At 35.7% G+C, this 16,271-nt stretch overlaps 1 protein-coding gene across 1 annotated transcript in view; it reads right to left on the bottom strand.

Annotated features, from left to right (window-relative positions):
- Window positions 1–16,271, bottom strand: part of Edc3 (Enhancer of mRNA-decapping protein 3) — a 169,191-nt gene that overhangs the window by 88,605 nt on the left and 64,315 nt on the right. The window contains exon 4 of the mRNA XM_090378479.1: window positions 15,284–15,610. Within this exon, the coding sequence (XP_090234605.1) occupies window positions 15,284–15,610 (327 nt within the window). The remainder of the gene's footprint in view (window positions 1–15,283; window positions 15,611–16,271) is intronic.

Here is a 16,271-nt window from a genome sequence, read left to right on the forward strand (position 1 = left end):
ATACCTATCATCACATGTGCCTCTGGCATATAGTATCACAAGGCTACTACCGCAGTCAACCGACGTATCATCAACTCAACCCAAATATCGATTCTACTCTTTACTTCTCGTGCCTGCAGCACGGTGAGCACCCACGCTTTACAGGTCCTGACCGGAGTTCTCCCCCTTGACCTGGAGATTGTGGGCAAAGGTTTACTTTACCATCTGGCAAAGGGCACCTCAAGGACCTGTCTCGGACATACAACTGACCCAGAAAATAAATGCACCGCTGAAAAGAAGAGGCTCTACTCTCACCTGCTGCAGGTGTGGCAAGAGAGATGGACAAACTCACATACAGGGGAGATAACCAGAAAGTTTATACCTGACGTCGGCAGGGTCTACCCTAAGTTCCCAATGTGGTTCTCACCTGGACTCCATGCAGCATACCTTCTCACCAGACATGGTGCCATCAATGCCAAACTTTTCCTTTTGGGAATTGAAGAGGACCCTACCTGTGTTTGTGGTGGTCTGGAGAGCTGGCAACATCTAATGTATGATTGCCAGCTTTATGACGACCTCCGCAACATCTTAATAACAAAGATCCTATATTGTCCTAGAGGACGGGAACACAACATACTGAATACAAAACAAGAGTACTTGGCTTTCTCCTGCTACGCCCAAGAGCTCTTCGCAAGAAGACTTGTGCTCGCTGCAATGGAGCACAACTGAACCTCATACATGACAACCAGGATTAACAACTGAACCAACTTAATAGAGGACAAGAACTGACTTGACTAAACTGGACGGGACCTGGTCCCATGAGTGATATCCCAAATGGGAACACCAATGCCACTGAAGGCCAACTGCAGCTTGCTGCTTGCCATCTTGGCTCTCAAACCATGCTCCCTTGCATGGTCCTATCTTTTCCTCTCTCCCCCGGCAGGGGGAGGGGACGGTATCTTCCATCCCCTCACCTCCTTGCCACTCCCCTCTTCACCTGGTGGGGCATGGGCCTGCCCCACTGATTATCTGGGGTCGCCTTCTCTATCGTCCCCATATTTCTGTCTTTTCCCCCCAGCCTTCTGTCTCCCCCACTCTACCTAATATGCAAGTGTATACCCCACAGAACTTAAAATTTAATAATGACTAAAATTTAATTGCGTTCACAGTAAACTCGTTTGGCCTTTGTACACAATTTTCTTAACCCGCACTGAGCAAAAATTTAACTTTATTTTATTATATATATATATATATATATATTTATTTTTATTTATTTATTTTTTTTTTTTTAAGGTCCTAGCTACTGAAATCTCAGGAAATTAGGTGGCTGGACCTGCCAGAGTAAATATTTCAATACTAGTGTACCTGGTCTGCCTCCACGAGGCATAGTGTGGACAACATTGGGCCCCAGCAGGGGTCTAGCGGCTAAATGGCCAGAAGAACAACGATACACAACACTACACTCATACAATATCCATACACTTTTAAATCTCTGGCCTTTACAGTGAACTGTTACACCCACAATGAAAGCAACGCGGAGATGGGGGAAACCCCTGGTGCCGTTAGACACGAACACACTATACACTATACTATACATACCTCGGAAATTGGACCCATGGTTGGAAGGTTACATAACCTCACTTTCCGAAGGATACAGTTATGTAAAAATTATTGATAGGTGCATGTCGAAAAATTTTAGTGTATCGAAGTTCGGTATCTATAAGGTTTTGAATGGCAAAAGAAAATTCTGTGAAGCTGCTGCAGGTGCGTGGAACACACCAAAGAAACTGCAACCTGCTCCAAGTCGAACGAGGGAGGTAGTACGAAAAGTGCAGTTGCTCGTTATCAGTAAAAATCCAAAAACCCAAAGAGCTATTGTGTCACGTGTGGGAAGATCCCAGTCAACTGTTTGTCGCATAATCAATGAAAATTTGCAACTGGAGAAGAAGCACACGGCCCTCATACACCACCTAGGAGCAAGGCACATTGCAGAGCGGCGGACCAATGCTCGAAAACTCTACGAAAAATATCTGGCAGCTGAAAGGTGGAAATTGCAACAAAATTCAAGCAATTTATTACGTCCACAGTGTGACAAGGCCTTTCCAACATGGAAGCATCAGTGCAACGAAAGTGTTGGCCAAGGTTTTATGGTTGTAGCCGGTTTTGTTATAACGGCGAATTTGAATTGGTAGAGTCACTAAAAAAGTGAAAGTCAATTCAGTGTATTACCAGACTGAAGTTCTACAGCCGTTGTTTGAACGTGAAATACCCACATTGTACGGTTCTGACACTGAAAAGGTCTGGGTGCACCAAGATAAAGCGTCCAGCCACAGTCCCGTTCCACCAGTGCTTTTTTACAGAGAATGGAAGCAGTGACAGGTATTCGTTCAATCCCGTTTGAAGATATACCTGTTAAATCACCTGACGCCGCACCCATGGACTTTTGCGCATTCAGACTTTTGAAAAGAGCTCTCGGAAACCGCTGCTCCAGAACTGTTGAAGGTTTGTGGAAAGTCTGCTAGCAGGAATGGGACAAGATCAACTTGGCAGTTTTGCAGCGGGCTTTACTTCAATAGAAATTTCAATGTCCATGAGCAGGGAAAGAACTGTCAAAATCGTTATCAAAAGGCTGAATCAACCCTCTGTATAATCAATTTTATTTAAGACCACAATTGTATCTCCCTTGTCAGCTTTCTGTATAATAATATTGTTGTTCCGTCGTAATTTTTGGAGACCAATGCTCTCTTCTTTTGATAATCTAGGTATATACAGGTCCCTATTCTGATTGAGAATTCCATTGATCTGCAGTATAAACCCTTCCCTATTTTTAGTGTTCCTTAATCCAAATTCAATAACTGTTTGCTTTTTAGGAAGACATCTGGGAGGTAAATTATAATTGAGCCCATTACTTAAAAGATTAATTTGTGGGATAGACAATTCATAAGAAGATAAATGACCACACCATGGTTGGTAATATTCTCTTCTGTACATGTTACACAAGATTCCATTGTGTTATGCCATGTCACGCTCTCCGAAATTATACGCTGTAGACCCTCTACCCCTTCGCCTTGTCTTGTACTATTACCCCTACGCCAAACCCCTACTGCAGTGTTATTATTCCTCATACGAAGTAAGCATTGTAGTTTATTAGTATGTCTCATGTTTATTTCACTTGCTTGCATCTATTTCTTTATTTCGATAATTGATTTTAGATGAGCCCAATCATTAATATGTAAATAACCCTTTATCTTATTACATAAACATTGTAATTGGCAAAAGTAACTCTTCTTTTTGCAAACTCTGAAATCCAAGGTTAACCTAACAATTTTTAGCGAAACTGCACATGCTAATTTCTTAATACCCGATAACCTTTGTCTTAATGACATCCTCGCAAATTTTGGGATTAAATTTTGGCTAATTCAAAATTTTGAAAATTTTATATGGAACTTCTGTGCCTCATATTGCAAAGTAGTGTCAATATATGTGTGGATAATGTTATATAAATAATCTCTCATATTTGCGAAATTAACCTAAAAACCCCAACAAATTAAAAGGTATTAAAAAATGTGAAGGAAGTGTCTCAGGTGAGGGAGAGAAACAAACGATAAGTCAAGTTATACAATATATACAGATTACTAATTCAAATCAAAAGGGGCTATGAAGCCCAATAAGTCCTATTTTTATAATAATCTTAAAGTATGTGAGGTTTCCTCTTATAATTTTAGTAGGACTTTTTTTAGTAGAACTGTGATTCTCTCGACACTCAATCATGAATGTTTATGATATGAACCTACCCCACGCATAGTCATAAACAAATCAAATTAAAATAGCTATTAATTAAAATCATCATGCCTTCAGTTCTCATATCACAGCAAGCGAATTGGAAAGAGTTATGGAAAGATGGCGGCCACCAACCCCCAAAAAAACCAACCAACATCACATGCCACCATGAAAATTGAAAAACAATTGTCGCAAAAATCTAAAAACCATGAAACAAATAAATATCCATTAATTCACACACAATTTAAACTTTAAAACCGTTTTATAAATTCTTTTAAGAGACCAATTTATTCAGTTTGTTACCGTGTTCACAAGGAGTACAAAAGTGATTCGCAAATGATAACCTCCCCCCCTTTTATATAAAAAATTATCGAAACCTGACATGGGATTATTTACATAGACCAATGTATGAATTACTATTCATACATGCACGTAAGCGTCCACGAGTCCAAAATATTATAAGGTCTGCGTATATTAATAGAGTCAACATTTAATCCCATTTCTAATGTTTCAGCAATTAATAATTTAAAATATTCCCACTGTTTATTAAGAACTTTCGATTCATTAAAAAGGAACACATGTCCATCAGTGATTGCATGAAATGCAAGCTCAGAGGCACCCATCCTACCTGCCCTAACTGATGCCATATGCTGCTGTATCCTTACCGAAACTAAATTTTGGGTCGAGCCAATATAAGCAGAATTGCACCCACAACAGGAAATATTGTAAAAAATATTGTGAGCCTCCATGGTAGGAACCGCATACACCCTATGTTTCAAGAAGGCATGGAGCTTACTCATGGGTTGTGCAACAATCTCAAATTCAGTGTTCTTAAATATGTTAATAAATTGTCTATACCAATTATCCACCCTGTCATTTGTTGTATCTGTCTCCAATTTATATTTCGCCTGTTGAGTAATCTGCATAATGGTACCTAATGAATAACCCCTATTTAAAAATCTTTATCAGTTCCGTAAGCTCATCCAATAAGGATTCTTGAGTAGAGCTGTATCTATATACATTATAAAACTGATTAAGAATAATGCTCCTTTTATATGTGAAAGGATGGTAGCTTGAATGGTGCAAAAAATTTCCCAGTATTCGTTGGCCTCCTATAATTTTAAAAAAATATGTTTTCATTAACCCTGGTTAAAGTAAAATTTAGAAAATTTATGGATTTGTGCTGCGGAATTTCCATTTGTAGAGTGAACTTAAGTCGAGTATGAATGTTATTAAATGTATCCAGGCCATTCTGTACTATATGTTTATTAGTAATTATTAAGATATCATCAAGATATCTACCGTAAAACATTATATTTGGGAGATGTGGCATTAAGTATACCTGCTCGATCTTATTCAGTTAAATTTCAGCAACCAATCAGTCCATTAGTGTTTGCGTTTCATGCAATCACTGATGGACATGTTTCTTTTTAATGAATCAAAAGTTCTTAATAAACAGCCGGAATATTTTAAATTATTAATTGCTGAAACATTAGAAATGAGATTAAATGTTGACTCTATTAATATATGCAGACATTATAATATTTCGGTCTCGTGTACACTTATGCACATGTACAAATAGTAATTCATATATTGGTCTATATAAAGAATCTTCTGTCAGGTTTCGATAATTTTTTATATAAAACAGGGGGGGGGGGATATCATTCGCAAATTACTTTTGTACTTCTTGTGAACACGGTAACAAACTGAATAAGTCGGTCTCTTAAAAGAAGTTATAAAATGGTTTTAAAGTTTAAATTTTGTGTAAATTAGTGAATATTTATTTGCTTTGTGGTTTTTAGATTTTTGCGACAATTGTTTTTCAATTCTCATGGTGGCATGCGATGTTGTTTGGTTTTTTTGGGGGTTAGTGGCCGCCGTCTTTCCGTAACACTTTCCGATTTGCTTGCCGTGATATGAGAATTGAAGGCATGATGATTTTAATTAATAGCTATTTTAATTTGATTTGTTTATGACTATGCGCGTGGGGTAGGTTCATATTATAATCATTCGCAATTGAGTGTCGAGAGAATCACAGTCCTACTAAAAAAGGTATGAGGTTTCCTCTTATAATTTAAGATAAAAACTTTATTATGAAATTTTTTTTACTAATTTTTACTTATTATTTTTGACACATTTTACTTATTTTTTTATATACTTGAATAATAAATTTATGCTCAATAAACTGTGGCAAAAACATTACTACTAAAGTAACAATATCAGGAAATAATGTTTTAGAGTACTGTACTTTTCATGTCCTTTTAATTTTCAATTTTTCCTGATAGCAAAGAATGAGTTAGTCTGGCATCTATTTTTTTCAAAAAAAGCACTGGATAAAACAAAGCACAACCTTCATAAAATTCCACCTAAATGGCCAAATTTGGAATAAAACTTGTGTAGTTGGATAATGGAGCTTAGAAACATGGGTATTGCAGTTAGTACTAAAATGATAATAGTAGAAGCATGGAAACGAGCAGCTGATATTGGGATACACAACTTTAAAGGAACTGAATCTTGGTGTTACTGCTTCATGAAAAGAAATAGGTTAAGTTTACGTACAAGAACTAGAATAGCCCAGAGAATGCCTGCTGAGTACTAACAGAAAATATTAAATTTCTATAAATTTGTCCTTAATGCTAGAAAACAAAGCAACTATAACTTAGCCAAATCGGGAATATGGATGAAATTCCGTTGACTTTTGATGTTCCATCCAATAAAACCATAAATCTGAGAGGGCAAAAATGTATAATTATTAAAACCACTGGAGATGAAAAGATGCACTATACCAGTGGTCTCAAACTCAAATTGCATGCGGGCTGAATGCACGATCTGAAAGTAGCTGACGGGCCGGAATTTTTTTTTTTAACAAAATGAAAGCGAATATAAGCACCGTATTTACAACATATACATAATTGAAATGTATTTGCAGGCCGTGTAAAATTGCTTAGGGGCCGGATGCGGCCCACGGGCCGCCAGTTTGAGACCACTGCACTACACCACAGTTTTTACTTGTTGTGCTGATGGGACCAACCTTCCACCAATGTTCATTTTTAAAAGAAAAACTTTACTGAAAGATTAACTGCCATATGGCATTCACATACTTGTACAACCGAAGGGATGGATTGGATGGATGAAGAACGTATCAAGGATTGGTTTGTAAAAGTTTGGTCCTAGTGGGACTACTGCGTAAAAATGCACTTCTAGTATGGGATCAGTTTGGAGCACATTGGACTGAAAACATCAAACAACTGGCCAAAATGATGAACACAGAATTGGCAGTAATGCCGGGTGGCTTAACTTCCCAGTTACAGCCATCAGCATCAATAAGCCATTCAAAAATAACATGGGAGGCAATGGAATAAATGGATGATAGAGGGGAACCATGATACAACACCTAGGGGAAGGATGAAACGTCCATCAATAGCACAAGTGTGTAAATGGGTGCTGAAGCCATGGCGTGATGTTAAGATTGAAATTGTGGTCAAGTTCTTTAAAAAATGTGGTATAAGTAATGCAGTGGATGACACTGAAGATCGTTTATTGTATGAGAGTGACAGTGATACTAGTGAAGAGGATGATGATGATGATGATTATAATGATGATCAAGTTAGTAATGAATCTGAAGTTGAATAATACTAAATAATAACAGTAATAATCCTATACCTTTCTTTATTGGCTTTTGAATTTTATTTTTATTGAATTTTAAATTTTCATTGTATTAACAATAAATTTTTTTCGAAAGTTTGTTTCTTAAATTTACCATTTCAAAATTAGGGTCTGTCTTCCATGGCGCAGCATTTTATAAGCCGACAAATACAGTAATTTAATTGATCAACAATGAAAATTAATAAAATGAATCAATTAATTGACAATACTACACTAAACTAACAGATTCCTAAATACAGTGATATGTATTACGCTATCAAGTTTTACATTATACCTTGCGCTACTAAGTTAAAGATATACATTATGCTATAACATTACGATCGCAGTTTTAAATTAGCTATATCCTTATTAAAAAAGTAAAAAATATGTCTAACGAGTGAAATCAACCTTCATACTGCTTATTTATCACAATTAGATCTTACTATTTCATTGAACTACTAGTTACGTGTTACGATATTCATGCCAAAGCAGTGATACAATCGCAATATGAATAATAAATTGTAATTTCCAAAATCACTAGCTAAATTTAAAAATAAGCTAACGAACATGCCTAAGACCATTAAAGTATGCCAAAGACCATTAAAGTATGCCAAAGACTATTAAATTGTGTTTGACTATTTATCAAACACAATTTAACATGTTGATTAATCAAAAATACGGTAAAAATTATATCAAATAACTTATCTGTTCTTAAGAGCTCAAAATTCTTTGACCTCACGCCAGTACTCTCGTAGCAACTGATATAATGCTGAGGTCTTTAAATTGGTCATTAGATTCAATGGATGCTCCTGAAACTAAATAATCAAATAGTATTGACAATTTGCTGCAGCACTTAGGATAGAGCCTGCATTACTTCCATTTCCTCAGATTTAATGTCATATTATTTTACTTAGATTTTACTCTTCAAGCCAGATTGAAATACTACCTAAAACAGACTGCATCAACCATGCAGCAGACAATTTTGAAAATTTACCAGATGAAAATAAGTCATCTGATAAATTTTCAAATCATCAATAAAACAACTGCCAATTAACTTTCGCAGACTGAAGCACAGCGGATAAATCACTAAGGTAAATAAGGAATAACAAAGGTTCCAAAGGATAACCCTGAGGGACACCACATGAAGAAGTAAATGTAAAGGACAAGATGCCTTCAATGACTACTTTGACAAGTCAATCAGATGACAGATTTAAAATGTAATTTAACAAAGGTGCTGACCCTCCACATTAATCAAAATTGCTGGATGAAGAGAATTAAAAGCGTGAGTAATACTAAAAATATAGAGCTGATCTGATGACCAAAGTCCAAATTCACACAAATAAAATGTGAGAACAGATCTAAGTTTGAGGCTGTAGATCTGATAGATATAAAAAAAAAATGAAATTCATGGACAAAAGGCTATAAAAATAAACTTAACTTTTTAAAAATAACTGACTCAAAGATTCTTGCCATAACAATTACCTTGAAACATGGCCAATTTTATATTAAGTGTATGTATTGAGGTTATATTAGTTAAGAAATGGAGGAATTACCTCTATGATGTCTTGTAGAACACTTTAGTGTTGATACTTTCCGTTGTTTGATAACTATACAAATAGTTTACATGTATTCCACACCCTCGTAGACATAAACCAACAATCCAATGCACCCCAGAATCAGAGGCTCGCGGACCCCAAAATACATCGAATCACCAACCCTAATCTTTGAGTGATAGAATACAATTCGTCCGTATTTTAAAAACAATTTAAATGCTTTGAAACCAAATAAATAATGAATCCATACTTTTAACACTTTAAAAACTAAAATTAAAACATTAAGACTCCTCTGAAACATTAGGAAACTAAAGAATTTTGTTACTTCCCTGAAGCTGACGAGGCTTTTCGACCGGGGTCACGATCACAAGAAAGTGAAACCACAGGGTGTTGCGACAGAATTTTATAGCATGGAGATTAGTTGCACTCGCAGTGCATGCACGTGAAGGACCATGTATCTTAGATGGGGTAGGGGCAACATGCATTGACTGAATTTTGATGCAATTTAATTTCAAGCGTCTCCGAAATTAAGTTTGGTGTAATCATGTTGGATGCTGAGAATTTTTGCTTTGTTGAATAGAAAGGAGTGGCCTCCACTGATCACACGGAATGCGAGTTCTGAAGCCAAGGAGCGGGATGAAAGGACAGAGGTTGAATGTTGTCACATTCTGATATTGAGTGTACGAGTTGATCCCTGGTATGAGGAGTTGCAATCCTTGCAAGATACATTGTAGACTAAATCATTTAACTGGAATGTGGAAGAGGATTAGACTTTATGGTTTTTAAGGGCAGCATGTAGTTTCGTTGTGGGTTTAGTTATGATTTTGAATTGTGTGTCTTTGAAAATACCATTTAGTTGTTTGAACCATTGTTCAATATACGGTAAAGCAATAAAATATTTCTTAACATTATTATTGTTGATAACTGGAGAGGTATTATGTAATCTGTTTTTTGTTTGTAACCTTATTTCATTTATAGGAGGAAACCTCTATTTTGAAATCTGTTTCTTAATGTTTGTATTTCTGCATTTCTATGGTAGATATCTGGACAATATACTTTCAAAATGTATATTCATAGTGTGGATTCATAGTCCTTCACACGCATGCGTCAGGATTGCAACTAATCTCCATGCTATAAAATTCCGTCGCACACCCCACAGTTTCACTTTCCTGTGATCACGACCCTGGTCGAAAAGCCCCGTCTGCTTCAGGGAAGTAGCAAAATTCTTTAGTTTCCCAATGCTTCAGAGGAATCAATGTTTTTTATGTTTTAATATTAGTTTTTTAAGTGTTCAAAGTATGGATTCATTATTTATTTGGTTTCAAAGCATTTAAATTTTTTTTAAAATATGGACGTATTGTATTCTCTCACTCAAAGATTAGGGTTGGTGATTCAATGTATTTTGAGGTCGGGCTTGGGCTTCGCGAGCTTCCGATTCCAGGGTGCACTGGATCATTGATTTTGTCTACAAGGGTGTGGAATATATGTAAACTATTTGTATAGTTATCCAACAATGGAGAGTATCAGCACTGAATTGTTCTACAACACATCATTGAGGTGATTCCTCCATTTCTTAACTAATTGATTTATAACGTACAACGTATTGAGTCTTTGCTGCTCTGTTATCTATTAATTGAGGTTATATAGAGTGTATGTATTGAGGATTTAAAATTGTCAACAACAAGATGGGTTGGATGCCAATGTTGAAACAGTTTCCTGACTGTGATTCTATAATTCTTTTTATAAAATATTTGTTAATATTTCTACTAAAATGTGTTGAACACCTTCTGTAAGATCAGATCACCTTTCAAGAATGTCGTACAGCAGTCTACATGTCTTATAAATTATCTATTCATTATATCAGTTTCTGTTACTTTCTATTTAAGTTACCTATGTTCTCTGTTTTCAAATGTGTCCTACTGTAAGGCCCTGGCACCTCTTTAGTGGATAATAAAGATCATTTATTTATTTATCATTCATTGTAACATATCAATAAATATCTTAATCTTAACATGTGGTATCGTATTGTAGTATATTTTCTTACCACACATTCTTCAGGTTTTTTTAGCCCCAGTGGCAAACAAACCACCCAATACTGCAGACAAAAGAATACACAGGGCATACAAATTCAAATTATTATTTTAACAGCTTGTTTGTTATTTGGTTTTTAGGAGCATTAGCAACTAAGGCCATATTGCTCCAGGATATGCGGTGGTCATTCCCTGACCTTTCCGCATCCTCCGTATTTGGTGGTGACGGGCTCCTACTACTACTTCTACCACTATGTGCAAAGTTGTTGATAATTATTATTCTGCAGAAGCTACAAAAGAGGCATATAGTGATCTTTGGTACCACTTCATTCTAATCTCAATCAGTTAAGACATCTATAGTATATGTTCCTGACAAATACTACTCATTTCAACAGATTTGTTTAAATTGAACTCTGCATTTTGATAAAGCAAACAGAACTAGCATTTTCCATGAGACTCACCAAATTGTATAATACTGACTTCAACAGATTCATCTAGACAAGACTGCAGCAATAATTCAAACACAGCATGGGTTTGTTAAGGGAAAGTCTTGTCTGACAAATTTGATAGGTTATTATGATGTGGTTACAAAGGAACTGGATGCAAAAAATAATTTTGATATCATATATTTGGATTTCAGGAAAGCTTTTGACACTGTTGCGCATGGAAGACTATTGTACAAATTGGAGCAGAATGGTATTAAGGGTAAGTTGCTACAATGGATAAAAGGATGGTTAAGTGCGAGAAGACAGAGGGTGGTAATCAATGGGTGCTGCTCTTCTTGGACTAATGTTATTAGTGGAGTCCCACAGGGTTCGGTGTTAGGTCACTGTTGTTTTGTATATTTATCAATGATATTGATGAAGGTATATCAGGCTTAATGTCGAAGTTTGCAGATGATACAAAGGTTGGCAGGGTTGGTAATGACAGTAATGGCAGTGTGCTACTGCAACAGGATCTGGATAATTTGGGCAGATGGGCTAAGAAGTGGCAACTGAAGTTTAACCTTGACAAATGCATATGGGTAGAAGTAACCCCAGAGAAACGTACCAACTGTGTGGTACTACACTTAAGGTGGTAGAAAATGAAAAAGACCTGGGAGTAATTGTGCAGTCAGATATGAAGTTTTCTGAGCAATGCAGACAGGCTGCCAGGGCAGGTCATGGGGTTTTGTCAATGATATATAGGAATTTTGCTAGCAGGGAAAAGGAGGTGATTATCCCTCTGTATAAGGCAATGGTCAGGCCACGCCTTGAGTACTGCGTACAGGTCTGGAGGCCTCATTTTAGGAAGGATGTAGATTTACTTGAGCGTGTACAGAGAAGGGCAACAAGATTGGTGAGGGGAATGAAGGGATCCTCTTACCAAGAGAGGCTTAAGTTCTGCAAATTGCAGTGGCTGGAGACTAGGCACCTGCGCAGTGATCTGATTGAGGTGTATAAGGCCTTGAATGGGTTGAACACGCTGAATTCTGATGGGATCCTTCCACTTGTTCAGATTACGAACCTAAGGGGGCATAAATTCAAATTAAGAAAAGACAGATGTAGAATAGATGTGCGGAAATTTGCCTTTAGCCAGCGGGTGGTTAATTGCTGGAACAAACTTCCATCTGTCGTTGTGGAAGTTGATAGGTTGAATAAATTTAAGGAGGAACTGGACAGGCATTTGGAGGGAATGGTGTGATTTTTTTTTTTTTTTTTTTGGCTGATGCTGCATAAGTTCATACATTTGCTTTCTTGCATCACATGCCACTACTACTACTACTACTACTTCTAAACACGTTTTCCTCACCTCCAGCTTGCATGCTATTTCTGAGAATGATTTTTTTTTATTTTCTGAATTCGTGTAACATACATTCAAGCTTTCATAAATGAATTTCAAATTGAATAAATAAAAAATTAAATAAATAATTTTTTCTGTTCATTATTTTTTATAGCCAGGTTTCTAATACTGTAAAAAATGTTTGACAAGTATATTCAAAGATATTAATTAGCAATTGTAGTAAAATGGTAGATTAATGCAAGGAAGAAAGACATAACATCTGTTGTCAAAAAAATAATTAATAATAGAATTATAAAAATTAAAGAAAAATGAGAATTTATGGGATGGCGTAAATAAAAACTTATGCCATTCAAGAAAGAGAAAACATTCATCACTGAGCTTGCTCAACCCTTCTAAGTCCTTAAACCAATCAATCAGATCGTACCCCCCATCCCCAATGCAGGTACTCAGTTTTAAAACTTTCCATCTTACAAAATTGAGATTTTTTCCTGTAAGAATATCTTTTTGTATCCATAACTAGTCTTTTGTATCCTTTCAAGAAAGCTGATAACATTCCTGAAATGAGGCTCACAAACTTGTATTCAAGATGTAGCCTGATTTGTATAGTGGGATAATTACATCATTATCTAGGCCAGTGAAATTCCCATATGGCACTGCTGGTGCCTCATGTGATGTCCCTACTGCTTTAGTATTAAGAAAACTTAATAATGGATTATAGTACAACCCCAGAATCCCTTTCATCTTCAAAACAGTGTTGAGTATGCTAATGCCTAAGTTGATAATTTAACTAATATTAAAATTATTGTTAATGATTAACTAGAATTAAAGCTTAATATTTTTAGACTTGTTGCTTAATTTCTCTACGTTGTTATAACAGCCATTCCTTGGTCTCATTATTAACAACCCTACCTAACTTAATATCATCAGGAATATCATCAACAAGGACCCTAGCAAGGAAACTTGAAGGACCCAACTCAGAGCATTGTCGATTATGTGCAATGAAGCTGTCAAAAGCCTTTCTTTCTAAAATGTAAATTACATCCAAGTTATTACCTGCATCCAGTTCGCTTGAGTCTACTTCATAATACCTTACCAGTCTGTCAGACAAGATCATTCCATTATGTTGTGATTTGTGTAATTGGAGCGGAAAGCTTTAGATAACCTGGCTGATGTTAGGGCCAAACTGAACAGGTACAGGTATTAGTTTGAAAGGATCCAAAGATAGATGATTCATCTGACTGTAGAATTTTCACACTATAATGGGATACAAAAACCAAGGACATAAATAGAAACTATTGTGGAAAACAAGGAGATAAGACCTCAAGAAGTTAACATTTGGTCAACATATTGTAGCATAAAGAGTGGTCAAGTTTCACAGTTTGTATAAACAAGTGTTAGTTTTTTTGGCTAAGATAAAGAAAGCCAACGAGATAACCACAGGAAACTTCGGGAAACTTTTACCAGTCAAAAGCATTTCCAGTATCACAGCTTCTCCCTGCATTCTCGGTAAAACAGATGATGTGTGTTATTGGTAGTGGCAGTAGAAGTCGATAGCGATGTATTGATTAGTTTTTTCTTATTATTAGAAACAGATTATCAGAGTTCGTGGGCATTTCCATTTCCATTCATGAGTCAATATGAAAATTACTTCTACAGACGGTGCGTGTTATCGGTAGTTGCAGTAGAAGTCGTTTTCCTATCAGGTTAAAACAGCGAGAAGGGGAATAAACACCCTAAGACTAAGGCAGTCTGGATGGTGTACCCATAAGTAAATTTCAGCCGTGAAGGCATTACACTCATGAACTTCAATAATCTGCTTTTAATAATGAGAAAAAACTAATCAATACATCGTTATTGACTTCTACTGCCATTACCGATAACATGCATGATCTGTTTATCGAGAATGCAGGGAGAAGCTGCGGTACTGGAAACGCATTTGACCACTAAAAGTTTCCTGAAGTTTCCCGTGGTTCTTGCGTTGGCTTTCTTTACTTCGCCATTTTTTTTTTTTTTTTTTTTGATTTATTCAACAAAAGAGTAGCTTCCTTACATCTTTCTGTCTTTACTAATACTAAAACTGTAAACTCTCTTGTCATCCATATTTTTCTAATGATACAGAGTCCAAATCTAGATGATCCAAATCCTAATGATGCAGATACAGCTACTGATCCAAGTTTTACATTTGTTTTATATAGCCAAAAATTATTTACAAAATAGCTTTGGGTATCAATTTAAAAGCAGATTAAATAAAATCATAAATAAAAAAATTGCATTTCTTTGTCATTCTCTTTGTTTGGCTGCTCTTCATTTATGCATTGAACTTTGCAGGAAAAAGTGAAGCCTATCTTTCCCTGGGCAATGCTAGATGGTTCTGCTAGCACTCATATATTATGGGCATACATCAGTATACATTTTTTAGTTTACCTTTTAGAGAATACATCAGTTACCATTTTTTGCATTTAAATTCTAAAATGTAAATTTAAATTTAAATTCTAAAATATAAAATGCACTTACCAGTTACATATTCTTTTTCATGTTTATGAGGCACAGTGATCTGACGTAATACTGGAGCTTCACCAACTAAAATATTTTCGTCACACCTGAATTTAGGTTGGCATCTCCGGTTACAGTCCACTAACCTTATAACATCTGGCTTAGAAAGTGCACTAATTTCTTCAAATATTGCTTGCTTATCAAACAAAGCAAGATTTTTTTCAAAGTCAAAATCATTTTCTAGTATGTATTTGTCTACAGGAGCACTAAAGCAAGCCTCATCACGATCATTCAGCCACTTTCCTCTTTCTGTTTTCTTTGCTTGAGATGATTTTTTTTTAGTTTCTCCTACAATTTAATAAGGGGAAGAACAGCATTGTAAATTATTCCTAAAAATACACACACACAAACCAATTAAAAACAAATCCATAAACAAATAGCATTTTGGATTTACAAAAAATAAAGCTGGAGAAAAACTTCACTTGTTAATTCATATACAGCAAAATATCACAAATCTGGGTTGACTTACGCATTACTATACAGTGCCTGTATCACCCAGTGCCTTCTGTGCTCTCTCTCTAAGGAAAGACCCTTGTTATAGCATTTATTTATTTATTAAATTTGATGATTGGAGAAATACTGAACTTAGCGATTTTCTTGGTTGGCAAATTGGTCATAATGGTCAATAACTGTGTTTATGAAAACCATATTGTCAATACATTTGTTTCCAAATTTTCTATTTAAAACTGCAATTAAGGACGTGATAGCAACTTCATCTTAAGATGCAACAAATTAATACAGTTCTATGTTTGAATGAACAAGTTCTATAAGTTTCTCATCATCCATGGTTAAAATAAAAATAACTAAGTACCCATTTAACTAAAAAATAAAACTGAATAACTAAATGATTTATAGAAATAACTATGCACTTGCAAATTCACAGAAGGAATGTATCAGATACCAACTGGGATGGATGGGATCTATCCAGTTATATTAAAGGAGGTGGCAA

Source organism: Mastigoproctus giganteus, chromosome 7, assembly GCF_048544385.1.
Source record: "Mastigoproctus giganteus isolate SK-2022 chromosome 7, ASM4854438v1, whole genome shotgun sequence".
Lineage (NCBI taxonomy): Eukaryota > Metazoa > Arthropoda > Arachnida > Uropygi > Thelyphonidae > Mastigoproctus > Mastigoproctus giganteus.